General features: G+C 37.3%; 1 protein-coding gene across 10 annotated transcripts in view; it reads right to left on the bottom strand.

The window, feature by feature from the left end:
- The window catches only part of SATB1 (SATB homeobox 1), a 268,899-nt gene that overhangs the window by 124,319 nt on the left and 125,240 nt on the right, over positions 1–19,340 (bottom strand). For all 10 annotated transcript variants that reach the window (XM_073630208.1, XM_073630209.1, XM_073630205.1 and 7 more), the window contains 2 exons: positions 12,177–12,288; positions 3,797–4,242 (listed from right to left, as the gene is read on the bottom strand). In XM_073630208.1, the coding sequence (XP_073486309.1) occupies positions 3,797–4,242; positions 12,177–12,288 (558 nt within the window). The remainder of the gene's footprint in view (positions 1–3,796; positions 4,243–12,176; positions 12,289–19,340) is intronic.

Raw genomic sequence — 19,340 nt, forward strand, 5'->3', positions numbered from 1 at the left:
CCAAAATGTGGAAAAACCACGGTAAAAATCACAGCAAAATCGTGGCATAATTTTGCCACAGTTTTGCTGCATTTTTTGTTTTCCAGTGACAGGCAGTAAATCACGGCCAAGTGTACATGAAACATTAAAGTGGAGCTCCACCAAAAAGGTGAAGCTCCACTTTGCTCCCCCCCCTCCACTGCCACATTTGGCACATTTCAGGGGGAAGGGGGAGCAGATACCTGTCAAAACCAGGTACCCACTCCCACTTCCGTGTAAGATTGCATCGATCTACTAAACTTCTGGTCGCTCCTCCTTCCCCCTGCTGCCTTGTGGAGGACACAAATAAATAGGAGAGGTAACATATTTCACATGGGAAACAGAGCATACATGAGATATAGTTTCTATATTACTGACATTTATTGAAGTTCTTTTAAAAATGAGGAGTTTTGAAACTTGGACTATAATTTGATTAGTAGTCATAGGCCTCAGGGCTGAAAACTGGCATAAGCATGGAATAACAAATCTAACGCCAACCACTATCTGTTTTGTAATAACTCAAAACTACAATAGGAAACCACATTTTTTCCTCTTCATGCACTCAAACTGCACAAGTAAGAAAAAAGCCATACATGAGATACAATTTCTACTGATCCTTATGGAACTTCACTTATAAATTAAAAGTTTCCAAAATCTGGTGATGATAGCTATTCATTAGTAGTCATAGGCCTAAAGGCATGGAATATAAACTACTCCAGATGGCAACCACTACCTGATTTGTAATAATCTGCACTGATCGGCTATTAAATGCCAAAGCAATCATGACCTCTTCTGACCTTATAGCTGGCCACTGCATAACTACTTCTACTGTCACCAGTGCATCATATATGTTCTTTTAGACTGCTCCATACTCAATTAATGTTCAAACTGAGCCCCTTACATGGAAATATTTCAGTGCTACAATAAGCAATCAATCAGTTTCTTTTTTATACACTCAAAGGGCACAAGCAAGAAGCAGATTGGCTGGTATGACCAGATCTTCATCCAGATCTCTAAGAGCTCTAGTGAACAAGGGTTGATGTCAAAAGCAGCCCTTTCTAATCAAACATAGCACTGCTCAAATGCATGCACTGGAATGCAAAATGCAGCGTGTGAAAAGGAAAGACTACATTGACCTGCCTTACCTGCAAACCAAATATATCTCAGTAGGACTTGCTGAGAAACCCAGTGCAAAGCAGGTCAAACACAACCTCTAAACTGTCGATTTCACTACTTCAACAAAGTCAGTGGGAGTTTGTTGACCTGTGCTTCACCTGTGTGTCAAATGCACATCAAACACAGGAAAACACTAAGGCTTGAGTCACACCTATGCATTTTTTGTGCTTTTTATTTGTTCTACAGAACGTGTTCCATAGGAAACCATGTTAAATGGACTGTAGTGCAAATCTGCAAAATGCAAAAAGCACTAAAAATGCATAGATGTGAATCAGGCCTAATCCTGTACACAAGCACTAAGTCATACTGTGTCTCTTCATGGAGAGGCCAAGTACTAAAAATATGTTTGAAAATGAATTTACAAGCTTTTGTAATGTAAATAGGTCTGTACTTTAATGGAAATTCAACCTAAATGTTAAACTATTTCTTTTAGAACAATGCATATTTTTCTATTTAACAACAACAACAAAAAAAAAGAGTCATCATTTATATCCCTGAATTAAGTGTGTACAAATACAATTTTGGCTGCAAAAAGTTAAAACATATCTCTGAAACCACGAATGCAAATGGATTTTGCAATGTGATAATTTACACAGAACCATAATCTCATATCCAGAAGTTTAGGTTTTTCATAGCCTTGCAATAGCGGATTCAAGTGGCAAGAAGAAACATCAAAAATGGCACCAGATAGAGTGCCTACTATGCAGATGTACAGTCATTACATTCTGTGTGATCACATGACATGCTGACTTTAAAGCAATTTCAGTTTTTTGTATGCATTTTTTCCATAAAAGATAAGGAGTTTGACGGTTTTATAAAGTATATCTAGACCCAAGAACAGAACATTAATATACTGCAGTACCAGTTCTTAAATGTGGTGGATGCAGTTTCTTTTTCTGTTTTTTTACTTTATTTTTACCTGGTGATCCTGCCAGTGCCATCCTTCATGTCCTAACATGACAACCCTCACTGACTCCTAGATTGTAAACTCAAACGAGCAGGGCCCTGTGATTCCTCTTGTATCTAATTGTAATGCAACTGTACTGTCTGCCTTTATTTTGTTAAGCGCTGCACAAGCTGTTTGTGCTATATAAATCCTGTATTAAAATAATAATAATAACCATACTGTAGCTATGAAGAAGCAGTGTTGTCACCATAGGACAGGAGGTGCGTTAAGGCTAAAGAACACCTCCCTCTCTCCTCATCTTTATATTATGGGGAAGAGGTTCTCTGTAGTTTACAGTAGAAAACATGTTATACTACAGGTGCAAATAACCTAGCAAAATACATTTATAGTTAGTTCTTCTTTTTGCCTTAATACAGGCCAGTTTAACATTGCAGCTTTCATTGGATGAAAGCTAAGTGAAATATATCAGTGAAACTAGTCAAAATAAAGAGCGGTTATTTTGATGATTTTTGACATTGGCTCCAAAATTGTATATTTCATTACCTAGGGCTTGCTGTGTTAATGAATGGTATGAAAATTATCCTGATACTAATTGTACAAAGACTTGGCTGCAAAGAACAGAAAAAAACACAGGTCCATGATTTATGCAGCCTTCGATCAAAATAAAAGAGATATGCTCATGACAACCAATTTTCACTTCTCTAATATGCAATGGGGAAAACAAAATTCTGGATGTTTGCTGTAAGGATGCTTTCTTTGCTCCAGATTACGCACATCAGTCATACTTTATACAGGCATACCCCAGTTTTAAGTACACAATGGGGTTTATTTACTAAAACTGGAAAGTGCAAAATCAGACTCACTTCTGCATAGATACCAATGAGCTTCTAACCCCAGCTTGTTAAATCAAGCTTTGGTAATAAAACCTGGAAGCTCATTGGTTTCTATGCAGAAGTGAGCCTGATTTTGCACTTTCTAGCTTTAGTAAATAAACCCCATTGTGTACTTAAAAGTGGGGTATGCCTGTATCCAATATTGGGTATGTAATCGTTTGTTAAAATCCACACCTCTCTGCCCCAATCTATCCTAAGATGTAAAACAAAAGTTCCCAAACTATGCAAAGGTGTGATATTTCACCACATTAAATTCAAACAAGGCACAGAACAAAAGCAACACATACAACCCCACTAATCATACATACAACAAAAACTTCATGTGTAGACCAAAGTACATGGCAATGTTCTAAAAGAAAGGCCTACTCAATCTTATACAGTGGTGGAATATGAAAGGAGTAATAAATAAAATATTGACTTTATAGCATAGCAAATAATTACAGACAAGCTTTCTGCACATCTACCTTATGAAGGAATTTTCGTGAATGAGAACTTGTCAAGCTATTTTTACATTTGGTAATGGAAACAAAAAATGTGTTGTACATGTTCTAGCAGTAACAGCTGCTTTTGCAATCTACAACCATCAAAATCACTTTTGTAAAAGCGTGCTAAAAACCAACATGAAGATTGTCCAAACACACACAACCACCAAAATGCATCCATTTATGCATGCAGTTTACTGAAGAATTATTTCTCCTCCACTACAGTACTGATTTTAACATGAACAACAACAAACATTTCTGTAAAAAAAAAAAAAAAGTGCAGTAAAATAAACACTGCAAAAAGACAGAGCTTTATTTACCTGAGTTCGGTTGAAAGCCACACGTGCAAATACTGCCTGCGAGATTCCTGCCCGCTTCAGTTCGTCGCGTACCCACTGATAGACATCGGAAGACACCTCTGTGTTGGGTGAGACTTGTTGCTCCAAAGGCTTGTTCATTGATCGACTGACTGGAGGAGGGTGGTTCAAGTACTGCTGGTTTAAGGACTGCTGGGCTAAAAGTCTGTTCACTGCGTATTGCTGGTTCAGTAACTGAGCCATCACCAGCTGCTGATTGACTAACTGAGGGCTGATGGGAGCAGATACAAGTCCTGGATGCAAGTTAGGAAGCGGTGTCCGGACAGGTGGCTGACTGCTCAGAGAGTGCTGTACTGGGGAAGAAGGCTTTTCGGGGGTACCGGGCACAGGCTGCTGACCAAAGTTCACATGATTTGTATTTTGTTGCGATAACTCGTCTTCCATGTCAACTACAAAGGCCAAAATAGCAATATTAGTAAAAGTCTACACTATCAGCAATCTGAGTACTGTAGTAATGTACAGAAGCCTGCCTAGTATTTAAGATATAGGGATGCAGTGTAAAATGGCTTTCAAGGCTAAATAGTTACTTGCACCCTGCTTCTTTACTGCCGTGCAGTATCAGTGGAGATTTAATTCCCTATTTTACTCAAGTTACCTTAATCAGCTCTGTACTCCACTGTATCCAGAATCAACGGCACACCTCGCAAAATCATTGGATGAGCATTTTCTGCAGCATAACTTATAACTTCCTATGCCTGCTTCCTGCATCACCAATGACATTATAACTTTGGTTAATTCACACCTATGCAGGTGCAGTGGTTAATTGGGCTTGAAACTGCCACAAGCCTGCAATGGGGCTGTCTGGAAGTTCTTCCCCTGCTTACTAAAATGGTGCTCTCAGATCACCAGATTATTGGCAGAAGGAATTGGGGAAGGTTGTACTACAGGAATGAGCAGAATAAAAATTGAGGTACCATGTAAATATTTGCTTCTCCAGGCTTAATATTCTGTTAAGATCCAAATGTACCTTTAAGGTCTGTAATTATAGGCAGGTGGTCTAGTGGCAGATATTTTTTACAAATTTTTATGGTTTACTCTGCATTTCTTGCATACTGAAGAAACGCACTGTTTACTTCAGTATATTTGTTCATGACAAATGACCATGTAAGGGGAAGCAGACTTCTGCTTTAAAACCTATATAGAGAAGGCAAGTAGTTTTAAGTTTGCTGAAAATTGTATACACATGAGAAAAAGAAAACACTGAAATCAAAGGATACCTATCATACAAGAAATATGAAGGTGGCAATTCCACGCTTGGTGCGTGGCTAAATCTGGCTTTAATACTTTGAGTCACTTACCCAAAACAAGCAATGAAGCTAAGGCTCCGCATATTGGACGAGTGATTCAGAAAGTGCTCAGGTTAAAAGGTGAGCATGACATCCAGCTTTCTAGCATTTTTCAGAAAAGGTCCACAAGGGCTGCCTATGTTTTCTTCTCATGGCACATTTACTTCACAAAAGCACAAGAATGGTAAATCCTTGGACAGGTACTCAGTATATTGGGCCCTTATCTGTCGGGAATGATTAGGTCCAGCAGATTACCTGGGGCATCCTCTCTCATGGGAAAAGGGTTGGTATGGTACTGATCAAACGATGATCTACTGTAGTGCTATGCCAAAGAGCATTTTACATACAAACATGCAGTTTTACACTATAAACCACCCTTTTATATCCCTTACAGGGACAAGACAGATACTTTTTTTCCCCAAAATTTGATCACCAACAATGAATACAATCACCTGCAGTGTTTCTATTGTACACAGGAGGAGATTTAATAAAGCTGGTGCACTTAGAATATGGTGCAGCTGTGTATGGTAGCCAATCAGCTTCTAATTTCAGCTTGTTCAATTAGCCTTTGTCAATATAACCTGAAAGCTGATTGGTTTCTAGTCAGAGTTGCACCAGATTTTGCGCTTTCCAGCTTTAGTAAATAATCCCCACAGTTTGCAATAGGGAATGCCTTATCATCTGTGAAATATGGGCCTGCCATGAGGAAGAATACTGACACAGTGATATGAATAAATAGGGTTACTGGATTATAATAGAACAAATATCTAAGTCACGGTAGTGACATATAACCATAGATGTTGTCATACATTCTGCTATATTATATTGGTCAAAGAATGAAATCATACTGCCATCTGACACATCAAGATAAATATTTTTTTAAATGCCCTTGGGGTCAATGAATTAATACAGTGCTGACCTTGTATTTGAAAAGTTCAGATAAGTGATGTGCCAGTTTCAAAATAGATTTTGGCATTGAGCAGCACATCTGATTAATTCTGCTATCAGATAGTTATGAAGGCAAAGTTCATTCATATTAATTGAAAACAAATGCTCTCTCTCTCTTTCTCTCTATACATATATTTTATATATATATATATATATATATATATATATATATATATATATATATATATATATACACACACACACACACAAACACACACAGAGAAGCATACAAGTATATGACTGTTAGATGTATTCCATACAAGACTTATGTATTGGTTTGTATTGGTGGCACACACAAAATGCGTAAGCACAAAACTTAGAGAAGTCTTATGATATGAATGCAGGCGAGCATGCCATACGATAGCTAATCTGAAATAAATCACTGCATGATCAGTGTCCAGGCCAATTGGCGAGATCTCATGTATCTGCTATACATATAAATGATGAAACCAACAATATCCAATTATTTGGTACCTGAGCATCATAAATGTACAGGCAGCAATACAAACAGATACCAAACTGTACATCAGCTGATTGTGCTTAAAAAAGCCTTGATAAAGTGGCATTCCACCCAAAAGTGGAACCTCCGCTTATCTGTCTCCCCCCCCCCTCCGGGGGGAGTGGGTACCTGTTTTTGACAGATACCTGTTCCCACTTTCGTCGGATCTTCGCTGCGGCAAGGTACATCAGAAGTTCAGCCCCTCCTCCTTCCCTGTCACCGGGCTATCCAGAAAGTGCAGTGCGCTTCACGCATGAGCAGTAGGGAATCAACTGTGAAGCCGCAAGGCTTTACTGCCGGTTTCCCTTACAGGCTATGGCAGGGGCAGCACCCGAGAGACAATGGAAACATTGTCTGGGGTGCCGACATTGCTGGATTCCAGGACAGGTAAGTGTCCTAATATTAAAAGTCAGCAGCTACAGTATGTATAGCTACTGACTTTTAATTTTGCCATGGGGGGGGGGGTGGAGCACTGCTTTAAAAGGAAAAGTTACTCATAATCCCTCATGTAAAATCAACATCACAGATATATATGCAGAAGTACACATGGTAGCTCAAAGGCTGATCAGGGAGATCAAAGAATACTAAGCCACCTCTTGACCTTTTGCCCACAGAAACCCACTTTATCTTCAGTTAAATAAACCAGCTCATGTAAAACATGTATTTTATTGATTTTTTAACTATGCATGTTTAAATAAAAACATGAAATTTGTACTATTAATTTGATTTGCTTTTTTGCACTTCAAAACTCCCAATTTTGTTTCTTGGTATTTTTTTGACTATATTTAGGGGAGGTGGTGCCTGTAGAGAACTCTCCAGTCTCTGGTATTAAATTTAATATTTTTTCTGTCAAAAACAGGTACTCGTTCCCCCCCTCCCCCCTGAAAGGTGCCAAATGTGGCACCAGAGGGGGGGAGAAGCAAGTGGAACTCCGCTTTAAGTAATGGACAATTAATTTAAGTACAAAAACTGCATGTGAACGTTTTGTGCTATAATATGAATTTCTAAATTCTGCAGCTATGCTTAAATATCAATATACTTTCATATACTGCATGGAAGGTAGGCAAAGTGATTCAAACTGAGGCAACTAAGTGCTTCCTGTAGTGACCATGTGTGATGTTGCCTGATAATCAACACAGATTATGAATGACTGTTTTGGGCAATTGTTCCAAGGGAAGTTGCATTTTTCAATGGAACTTCACCAGAGCTTTGTGAACTTTGCTAAGAATGCCCAATTAAGTACAAGAAAAATAAAAGTTACAGCAACTTTGCTTCCACATGATTGGATGATGGAAGTCAGCAGAGTTTGACTAAGCTCTGGGGATAACCCCCTTGCAAAGTTAACAGCCTATTTGCCTTTATTAAATCAACCCCAATGTTTCTTTAGCTGCACTTCTCACCACCAGGCAGTACACATTCCAATTAATGTAAATAAATGTGTAATAAAAATACATTTCTTTGCAGCAATTTTGGTTATGTGTAGTCATGTAACTACCGTACTTATCCATACATACCTGTGGCAGCAGGAGTCCTGAAAACCACATGTCCGGTTGATTCAGAGTAGAGTCTGTTCACTTAGCAAAATTAATTTTCATTAAGTGACTGATAGTAAATAAGATGAGCCCAGTTTCACTTTAAATATCCAATAATGTGTGTGGGAAATTAGAAAAACAGGATTTTTGCTAATATGCAATTAGTTGATTAAAGTGAATTTTGCAAAGCAAACAGTCTCTGTTCCTTTAATAAATCAACCCCAATATATGTATTTATTATTTAAATGAATGTATGTATGTACAGTATGTATGTGTGTATGTGTATAGTTTATATCCATTCAGTTTTATACAACACTCTGTTCCGTGGGTCAGCTCCCTGGGCACTATAGTTGATATTCCTAAAAGCCTTTTCTATAGATTCTTCTTGAAAAGTTTTATTTTGGGTTTTTTTTGTAAATGATGTAGATTGCCAGGTCTTCCAATCCTCCCCAACCGCCTCAGGCTTGGGACTAGCATGCAGAATGTAATAACACATATGTGCATAACCAAATTTGTACACACATACTATGGCCAATTTATACAGGAGCCACTTACAGTAAACTACCAGAAAAAAATACGTCTCTTGCCCTGCCAAACAGGGCTGTGCTGTTTGTCAGAGCGGTGTTAATATAATAACAGAATTGGCAAAAATACAAGTCCTTTGGCAGATAAAATAACTCCCCATATATGTATTTTACCTGTTTGCCTGGATTTTAGATTTAATTTCAACAAAAACAAACAAATCTCTATATAGTAAAGAATATCTGCGATATTAACTAAATGTCTTGTGTCTACGATAGGCAATAACAGTGGATGTAGACTAGACTAGGGACAACATTCTACAACAAAGCACAGATCAGGCCAAGTTGACAGTTTAAAACAATGCAACAGAAAACAATGCATTGTTTTAATTAAAAAAGGTAATTTGTCTATATGGATAGTCTCTTTGCTCTAGTGTTTAAAACTGCTAAAATCTCAGCACTTTTTGCTGTGCCAAAACAATTGGGAAGGCAATGTTAAAATAGGAATGCTTAAACAAAGCACACTATAATTTACATGCCACAGCAAGAGACATCTATTAAGTATATGGATAAACCATTAAAAAGGAGAAGCTGACAAATGTATTTACAAACTACATATTACAGCTTTTAAAGTGTTTCTCTCAAAAATACAAAGCTATGGGACTTTATACATGTCATTTAAACTGGATATTCATCAGCATGAAGAAAATGGTTCTACATTCACACCTATGAATAACTTAATATTAGAGAGGAGAAACAACATTTTTACTAAGAACTATAAAAATATAACAAATACAGTTCTATGCTCAAAGCAGGGAATTGTTAAAGCCTGTCAGGACTTTTTTGCCATCTGTGTCCAACTGGAGGGATTTACCCTCACTTCCTGTCCTGTAGACACATTACAAAATTAGGGGAAATCTCTCCAAATTAAGGAAAATTCCTTCTTAGTCTCCAGAACAAGTGCCCCTATCAGATTTCCTTCTATTCCTGATTCAATGTCAACTCAAAAAACACTCAAGCAAGGACACACACACTGAAAACAGAGCAGAGCTTTCAACCCTACCTTAGTCATTTTTGCTACAACAACTTAGGCAATAAAACTTTAGTAGGTATTCAAATTAATAGTAACTATAGGCAGCTGTCACTTGACCTATCTGTAGTTTTACTATGCAAGCCAACAATGACACTACACTAGCAGAAGATAAATTTAACAGTCCTATTAAAAAAATAGATAACGTTTTACTCACGCACACAAGTATGGGGCCAAATAGTGAAAAGCAAGAAAGTAATACCAATAAAAAATGCTACACAGTACATTAGTCAGAATGAAGTTCTTTGTGATAACCCATAAATATCTGTTAATTTTGAATATTTTTTAATTTTAGAGAAGTTCTACCATAACAGACTGCAATGCTACAATGTACACAGCCAGCTCATCCCCGTATTACACTTCCTTTCAAGTGGATCCATGCTGATTGAACTCCAACATTTTGGATTCACACTTGTGCTTCATGGTATAAAAACCTGGTGTAAGCCGTGTTGCGTGGGGCCACATTGCACACATGTGAGTATTCTGTGAATTGTAGAGTGTTGTATTGTCAAAAATGATGGTAGTGCATTTTTATTTTCATGCTTGAAGGCATACTGGGAGCCAACGTAACCACTTCAACCCCGGAAGAATTTACCCCCTTCCTGACCAGAGCACTTTTTGCGATATGGCACTGCGTCGCTTTAACTGACAATTGCGCGGTCGTGCGACATTGCACCCAAACACAGTTGATGTCCTTTTTTCCTAAAAATACAGCTTTCTTTTTGTGGTATTTGATAACCTCTGCGTTTTTTTTTTTTGCGCTATAAACAAAAAAAGAGCGACAATTTTGAAAAAAAAAACAATATTTTTTACTTTTTGCTATAATAAATATCCCCCAAAAATATTTAAAATAAAACAAATTTCTTTCTCAGTTTAGGCTGATATGTATTCTTCTACATATTTTTGATAAAAAAAAAAAAGGCAAAAATCCTATACTGATTGGTCTGCGCAAAAGTTATAGCGTCTACAAAATAGGGGATAGATTTATGGCATTTTTATTATTAATTTTTTTTGTTAGTAATGGCGGTGATCTGCGATTTTTATCATGACTGCGACATTATGGCAGACACATCGGACACTTTTGACACTATTTTGGGACCATTGTCATTTATACAGCGATCAGTGCTATAAAAATGCACTGATTACTGTATAAATGATACTGGCAGGGAAGGGGTTAAACACTAGGGGGCGATCAAGGGGTTAAGTGTGTCCTAGGGAGTGATTCTAGCTGTGGGGGGGTGGGCTACCACTGACATGACAGTGATTACTGCTCCCCATGACAGGGAGCAGTAGATCCCTGTCATGTCATTAGGCAGAACAGGGAAATGCCTTGTTTACATCTTCCCGTTCTGCTGCTCCGGGACACGATAATGGGACACCGACGGACATAGAGTCCGTGGGAGCTGCAGGCACGGTCACGGATTACGCAGCGGGTGCGCGCACCCACAATGCCGTGTCTTAAAGGGGATGTACAGGTACGTCCCTTTGTACAGCCGCGCCATTGTGTCAACGTATATTGTCGTGCACTGGTCTGCAAGCAAATAAAATAAATTAACTGTCCTAATGCAACATGCCTTAATGCACAAAAACATGTGAATGTATTCTTACTGAAGAACGAATTGAGAATCTCATTGAAACTACTCCTGATCAAGGACTGAAACTATGGTCGAAAGCTAAGCCAATTGAACAGGATTGGTGAAAAAGTACACAGTCAATCACAGCTCACAACTGTAACATAACTTAGCCCATAATGTACAAAGAAATGCTGCTCTAAAGCATTGGCAATGTCTCACTGTTTGAATGGTTTGTGTAAGAATCATCAGTGTCCTTACAGTGATAGTAAAATCATGGTAACTCCATTGTTAATTTTGACAAATTACCATTTCACCATTGTATTGTTTTATCACAAAACATATACAATTATGAGTGGGCTTTCTTTATATTGTAAAATATACTTAGAGGGGCTCTTTTCCACCATAATACCTTCCTGAGGAGGCTTCCTTTGTCAGACTCATAAGCTGCAAACTAATTTGATTGTGTTGAGGCACCTTCTCAACATCAGCATGAATAAGATGCGCGCCCTGGAACTGAAATGCAGCTTGAAAGTCAAACAGAAGTTTTGAGGAAATATTTATTTAGCTTAATTTCAGATTCCATGTTTATGGCTTGTATTGTCTTGTCATGGCAAAGGTATCTGTCCTTCTATTAACAGTAAACTAAATACATTTATTTACTCATTTTTGGTATGACTGGATGCCTGAAGACTATGTAGCCCAGAGTCGCTAAAAAAAGAAAAAAAAGACTATACATATCACACGTATCTTCTTCCTTAACCTCAATTTACAAAATGTATATTGGTTCCTAATTGTGAAACTAAAGGATTCTAATTATGACTTTAACCAATGTCACTGTAAACAATCACTTCATGCAATTGTTTTTGTACTTACCCATCATATCTCTTGTCTTCTTGAAATGTTTATACCACCTTCCAAATTCTTGACATTTTGCTGCTGAGACATTTGCATAGTAAGTGCTGTTCACAATGGAAGAAATCATGCTCTGCACACAAAAGAAAAGGAAAACCAAATGAAAAAAAGGGGAATAAAGCACATGATGTGTCACAAGTAAAACAAAAAATGTCAGTGTGACTGATTAAAAAAAAAAAAAAAAAAAAAAAAAAGAACAACAAGACAAGCAAATTTATTTTTTCATATAAAATAAAGATTGAAACAGCATGGATTCTATATTGATTCTGTTGACATAAATATCTAAGCAGTGTGAAAGCTGTGGCTGCAGAGTTGCATTGCATATGAGAATTAATATGAACAATTTGAATATGCAATATGTTAACATACAATAAACACAATTTACTTTACCATAACATTTACCAAAAAAAAAAAAAAAGTCTGCCAGCAGAAACTTATATTTGTAAGTAGTCTGTTTATAGAAAATGTATGCCTGAGCTGAAACGATTACCTCTACCACTGAGGACATGTATAGACGTTCCAAAAAGACTGTCACTCTCACCAGCTCTCACTTAGGTATGATGTGTACCAGGATTTCTTGGGGTTGATTTCCTAAAGGCAAATAGACTGTTCACTTTGCAAGGGAAGATTCACTTTGCAGGGAAATGTCCCCAGAGTTTAGTGAATGAAGCAAAGCCTTGCTGACTTCCATCATCCAATTATGCGCAAGCAAAAACTACTATTTACAAGCCAACCTCAATGCACTATTTAATTGGGCAACTATATGGCAAATGAGGTTTAATGTTGATAAATGAACACTCATGCACTTGGGGGCTAAAAACATGCATACATTATAAACACTTGGAAGAAAACAGCTGGGGGAGTCAATAGTCAAGAAAGATCTGGGTGTTCTGGTAGATCACAGACTTACTAATAGCATACAACACCAAGCTGCAGTTTCTGAAGCTAGCAAAATACCTTTTTGTATAGAAAAAGTATAGACTTCAGAGACATAATTTTGTCCCTGTACAAATCATTAGTAAGACTTCATCTGGAATATGCAGTTCAGTTTTGGGCACCAGTTCACAAAAGAGATATCAGAGAACTGGAGAAAGTGCAGATGGGGCAATCAATCTGATAAGAGGGATGGAGGAGCTCAGCTATGAGGAAAGATTACCTGAACTGAATTCATTCTCTCTTGAGAAGAGGAGATTAAAGCGGGCATGATCACCATGTGTAAATGGTCAAAAAAAAGAGAGTTGTCTATATTCAACCAGGATAACTATGTAATTGTACATAGTGTGAGCATGTCCCAAAAAAACATGTATATGCTGCTCAAAGATTTACATATCTGCATGACTTTCTACTGGAAACTGCTTCTTTTCATTTTGTTTGGGCTTCTCTTCTTCACCTGGTGATCCTGTCAGAAACACATTTCCTGTCCTAAGTGTTCACTTGTTCACTGTACTGTATCTGTGGAGAAGCAGCATTGTCAGGACTACTGTAGGAGAGGACTACAGACAGCGGAGGAGGTGTTTTGTAGTAAACAAAGACAGCTGCAAACAATGCTGATTAGAGTGCAGCACAGCCAGACAGCACAGGAAGTTATCAGCTTACTACAGTAGATATCTGTCAGGATCAACAGGTATTTTTTTTCATGGATTGAATAGCTAAAACAAAACACTTTCAATTATATATTTATCAGACCAAAGGGGAGAAATTAGTAGAAATTAATGGGTAGGATTTACATACACTTTTTTTTTTTTTAAGATTTACATTAACCATCCATTTGTAAAGTGTTTGCATTGCCAAAGAATACACAACTGCAATTTATAAAGTGTCCCATTTTTTAAATTTTAAAAATAAAGAATTTCTACATGGGAAGATCTACAATGCCATTAACAACATGACAAAAAAAACAGTACAGGCTATGCCCCAGATGGAATTAAATAATTTGTAGTTATCCAGAACTAGAGTAGGAGGTGCAGAATTTTTTTTTCCATCTGATTTACCCAAACAAGGAAAACATTTTTTTTTTTTGCAAGCAAAATAAACACTGCGAGAAAAAACATATTTACAAATCTGGTTTACTAGTGTTTAAAGATTTCAAGCTCTATAAAGTAGAGAGGGCAACGACTGAAACAACTTATTTACACAATTATCTAAATACGATTAAACAGCTGATGGACAAATATTAAACTCGAAAATGTATAGTCATTTCAGCTTAATGTAATCCTCTCTCTGTAAACACCCAAGATGATTTTTTTTCCCAACCAGAACAGTCCTGACATCTCATAAGCCTAAGGGTGAATAGCAAGAGATTGTTTTCGATCGTTATAAATATTCAAGAGACAGGCAGACCATCTGCTTTCATAATACAGGTAAAAGGAAGGCTGGAATGGAGAACACTTTGCAAAATGGTTCTTTGCAAAGTCTTCCCTTCCAAAAAAATTTAAAGACAGATGTCAAAACTGTTTAAACAGTGTAATCTGGACATTAGAAAAAGCAATATTTCTCCTGTATCACAGACGTCGATACTTCACCCATCTGTGTGGCTACAAATTTCTACAACTTGTCCATAATAATTTATACCAGGAAATTATATGGGTCTGTAAAACCAAGACTTTACAACTCTGCAAGACAAGTCATGACAGCTCGGGGCAATGCATCTAAAATATTGCCCACAGACAAAATCATTATTAAAGCACATGTACAGTATGCATGCAAACTTAGAAGTTTAATATAACAGAAATGCACAATTGTTGTTTGCATTAGCATAATTGTTGTTTTACAGAATCACGTGGCCACAAAAATCACAAAAAAATATTCTTGACTGATGGGTGATACCACTGACATAACTAGTAATTTTATAAATGCAAGACAAAACTTTACTACGTTGGCAAGTGCCATGATGAAAGAAATGTTCCTTCTATTTTTCTATAACTTCAAAATGACCTATGAAGGCATTCAATAGGGCAGTTCTGAGAGTTAGTAGTAGTCAAGTAACATGAAGAAAACAAAGCTCAGCTCTACCAATGATCAAAATAAAATGAAATAAATCCTATTTCATTGAACATATACCAGTTGAAGCTAAACTAATACACTAATAAATATATGACTCCCTAGTGACTTAACATACAAAGAAAGACTCTATTTAACCACTTCAGCCCCGGAAGAATTTACCCCCTTCCTGACCAGAGCACTTTTTGGGATTCGGCACTGCGTCACTTTAACTGACGATTGCGCGGTTGTGCGACGTTGCACCCAAACAACATTGACGTCCTTTTTTTCCCACAAATAGAGCTTTCGTTTGGTGGCATTTGATCGCCTCTGCGGTTTTTATTTTCTGCGCTATAAACAAATGAATAGCGACAACCTTGAAAAAAAGCATTATTTTTTACTTTTTGCTATAATAAATATCCCCCAAAAATATATATAAAAAAAACGATTTTTTTCCTCAGTTTAGGCCGATATGTATTCTTCTACATATTTTTGGTAAAAAAAAAAAAATCGCAATAAGTGTATATTGATTGGTTTGCGCAAAAGTTATAGCGTCTACAAAATAGGGGATAGATTTATAGCATTTTTATTATTATTATTATTTTTTTATTAGTAATGGCGGCGATCTGCGATTTTTATCGCAGCTGCGACATTATGGCGGACACATCGGACATTTTTTACACTATTTTGGGACCATTGTCATTTATACAGAAATCAGTGCTATAAAAATGCATTTATTACTGTGTAAATGACACTGGCAGTGAAGGGGTTAACCCTTAGGGGGCAGTGAAGGGGTTAAGTGTGTCCTAGGGAGAGATTCTAACTGTGAGGAGGCTGGACTTCAACACACAGAACAGTGATCACAGCTCTCAATGACAGAGAGCTGTGATCACTGTCCTGTCACTAGGCAGAACGGGGAAATGCTTTGTTTACGCGATCGCGGTCACCCGGCGGACATCGAGTCTCCGTGACCGCAGGTCCCGCACGTGCTTGCGACACCGCTTCTTAAAAGGGACGTACCTGTATGCCCTTTTGCCTGCCAGTGCCATTCTGCCGACGTAAATCGGCGTGTGTGTGGTCGGCAAGCGGTTAATTGCAGTCTTTCCTAAGAGCAACTTCACAAACTGTGTCCACCATTGGGACAAAGTCTATTTCAAAATTTCTATCATGACAGAAATCCAATATTCATTAGTACAGCATGTGTGTTCCATCCTGACTATAAACTCACCAGAAGAGTTGGTCCCCTTAGAATATTAAGGTAAAAATGCTTAAAATTTTGATGCGAAAATCCTGACTGAATTTGGCTCTTTACCATTGGTTTCTTGAAATGGAAATCACCAAAGGAGAGGCCTCCTGTACTTGCACCGACTCTTTCCACATTCTCTGGCACTGTGGGATAAACTGTGACATAAAAAGAACCTTACCTCTGCATTCCATCTCATAGCACATCTTTAAAAATCTCATGGTTACCCCTGGACTAGACACTAAAGCCTTTGCTTTTTACACTGCAGCATTGTAAAAATTTATTGGAGAGGCCTCTGTCTGAAACATTCTAGTTCCTTCAAATTTCATATTATATACATTCTCTATGCACTGATTGTTCTGAGCTGCCGTGCCATACAAAAAACGGTGTACGCAAGATTTGGGTCAGAGAGAGGGCATATCCATCCCATCATCTATGGGCTATTACTTAGTTTTCCACACAAACTGACCTATATGGTAGACTGGAAGAAGGACCTTTATGTTGATAAATAGCCGATTCCATGGCATAGGAGCTGTCAAGCCTCTTAGAAGGGACTTTTAAATGTTACACTAATTTAAGCCAAATTCAAAGCCCTAACAAGGAGGTACTTGGTTCCCTCTCACCTCTCAAAAATATACCAACGTCCTCTCCTTGTTGTTTCACGGGATGTAACCTCCTAGAAACAATGTATCATGTTTGGTGGGAATGGGCCTCACTCTATTTAAGATTGGTCTTCTTCATTCTTTTAGGGGCTAAATCATTTAAAGGACCTCCCTTTCCCTACCCCAAGCCAAGCAAAAGGTTTAATGGAGTATGACCCACAAAAAATAACTAGTATCCTGAATGACACCAGAAAACAATTTGATAAGGTTTGAGAACTGTGGGCTCAATATATGCATATTACATTCATACAATACCCAAAATTCTCGCACCAAAGAGCAAACCAATACTAACATTAATCTTCAATCTAAAACACACCGCTGCTACCTTACTTCCAGAACCGATCCCCATATACATCATATAATAGATTGCAAATCATCCAGAAATAGGTTCAGATGTTGCAAAACCAGGAATAACAATATACAGTATAATCACCCTAACACTAGAAGTACACACCAAAATCAGTTCTAAGAAAGAAAGATGTATAACATCAATAGGTAATGGACTTAACACCCATGATTCAGGAAGACAATGTAATATGTATTACAACTCCACAAGCCGTTTAGCTAATCCCCACATTTCTTTTCGTCCATAGACTTCTATGGGGCTGTAATGTGCCTGAAGGTGCACATTACAACTCCTCAGAAGTCTACTGCTTTTCTCTTGAGACTTCCAGGTCCTGTCATTTGCTTATTTTTTCTACTATTTACTACTATTCTACTCTTCTACACATTCTTCTACTTTTTCATTACTTTGTCACCCCTAGGTCATTAATACTTATTAGGTAATTTTTTAAATCCAAGAATCATGGGTTTTGAGTAAGTCTGTTACCTATTGATGTTATACATCTTTCTTTCTTAGAACTGATTTTGGTGTGTACTTCTAGTATTAAGGCGATTATACTGTATATTGTTATTCCTGGTTTTGTAACATCTTAACCTATTTCTGGACAATTTGCAACCTATTGTGAGATTGTAATTCTAACTTTGTACAACAAAATGAATATATCATACGTAAAAATGCTTAAAATTATCCACCAAGATAAATTTTTCAATTATATCATTCTCTTTGCATTCTCAACATTGGATCTATTCAAAAGTGTCATTAATATAAAAAGAAGAGGGATAATTTAATTGAATAACTCACTTTATTAAAAAGTGTACTGTAAAATAATATAAAAATGCAATATAAAAAATTCACATTAAGCACTACATATTAAGGGTGTTCTAATATTCCACCAATTCACAACGCTAGCTGCAAACTCCCTTCTCAGCACAGATGCTTGTATTCCTGTAGGTCCTGCCCAATGTGTTACATCAATGGACTTCTTCAAAAGATCCTCATAATGTCCACTGATGAAACGCATTGGATGGGAAAATAAAGGAAAACCTCATCGCATATCAGACATCGGTACCATGTAATCAACTGAACACAAGAGAGATAATCTCATCACATAACTCCTTTTGTACTATAAAAAATATAAAACACTTACATGTGCATAGTGAACTAAGCAATACATAAAATGGAAATCTAATACTCCACTGGCACACAGCACTAGTTGCAAACTTCATATCCGGCACAGACGCTTTATACATGATGACATGTCTCATAGGTCCTGCTTAACATGTTTTATGAATGGACTTTGTCAAGAGCCCCTGACAAAGTCCACTGACAAAACTCGTTGGGTTGGACATCATACATCAAACATCTGTGTTGGAAAGGGAGTTTTCAGATAGCACTGTGAGCTGGTGGAATATTAGATGTTATACATTGTGCTTAGTGCACTATAAGCATGTGATCATTTTATATTTTTTTAATAGTATGATTTTATTAAAAGGAGTTATGCAGAGGAAAGTCATCGTTAAATAGACAGGAGGTCCACTTCTGCCAAACATGGCCACAATGGATTTGTTTTACTTTATCAACAAAATATCAGTCACTCGTAGTTTGCTGAGCTAGATATGTTGAGGCAGAAATGCTGTATAATAGGATATTTTAATAAATGTCCCAAGTGTAGAAGAGGGGGGAGGGAGGAGAGTTATGTTTTTTTTTGTTTTTGTTAGTCTTTTCTTCTTTCTCTTATTTTGGGGAGGGGAGGGTGGAAGTTTTAGTGGGAGGGGGGAGGGAGGAGGGAAGGGTGAGTAAAAGGAGAAGAAATTTGTTAAACCAAAGGGGATATGCAGAGCATCCCCATAAGAGATATTAATGTACCAAGACATGACTTTTATCTTATTTCTGTAGTC

The sequence above is a fragment of the Aquarana catesbeiana genome, linkage group LG05, assembly GCF_042186555.1.
Source record: "Aquarana catesbeiana isolate 2022-GZ linkage group LG05, ASM4218655v1, whole genome shotgun sequence".
NCBI lineage: Eukaryota > Metazoa > Chordata > Amphibia > Anura > Ranidae > Aquarana > Aquarana catesbeiana.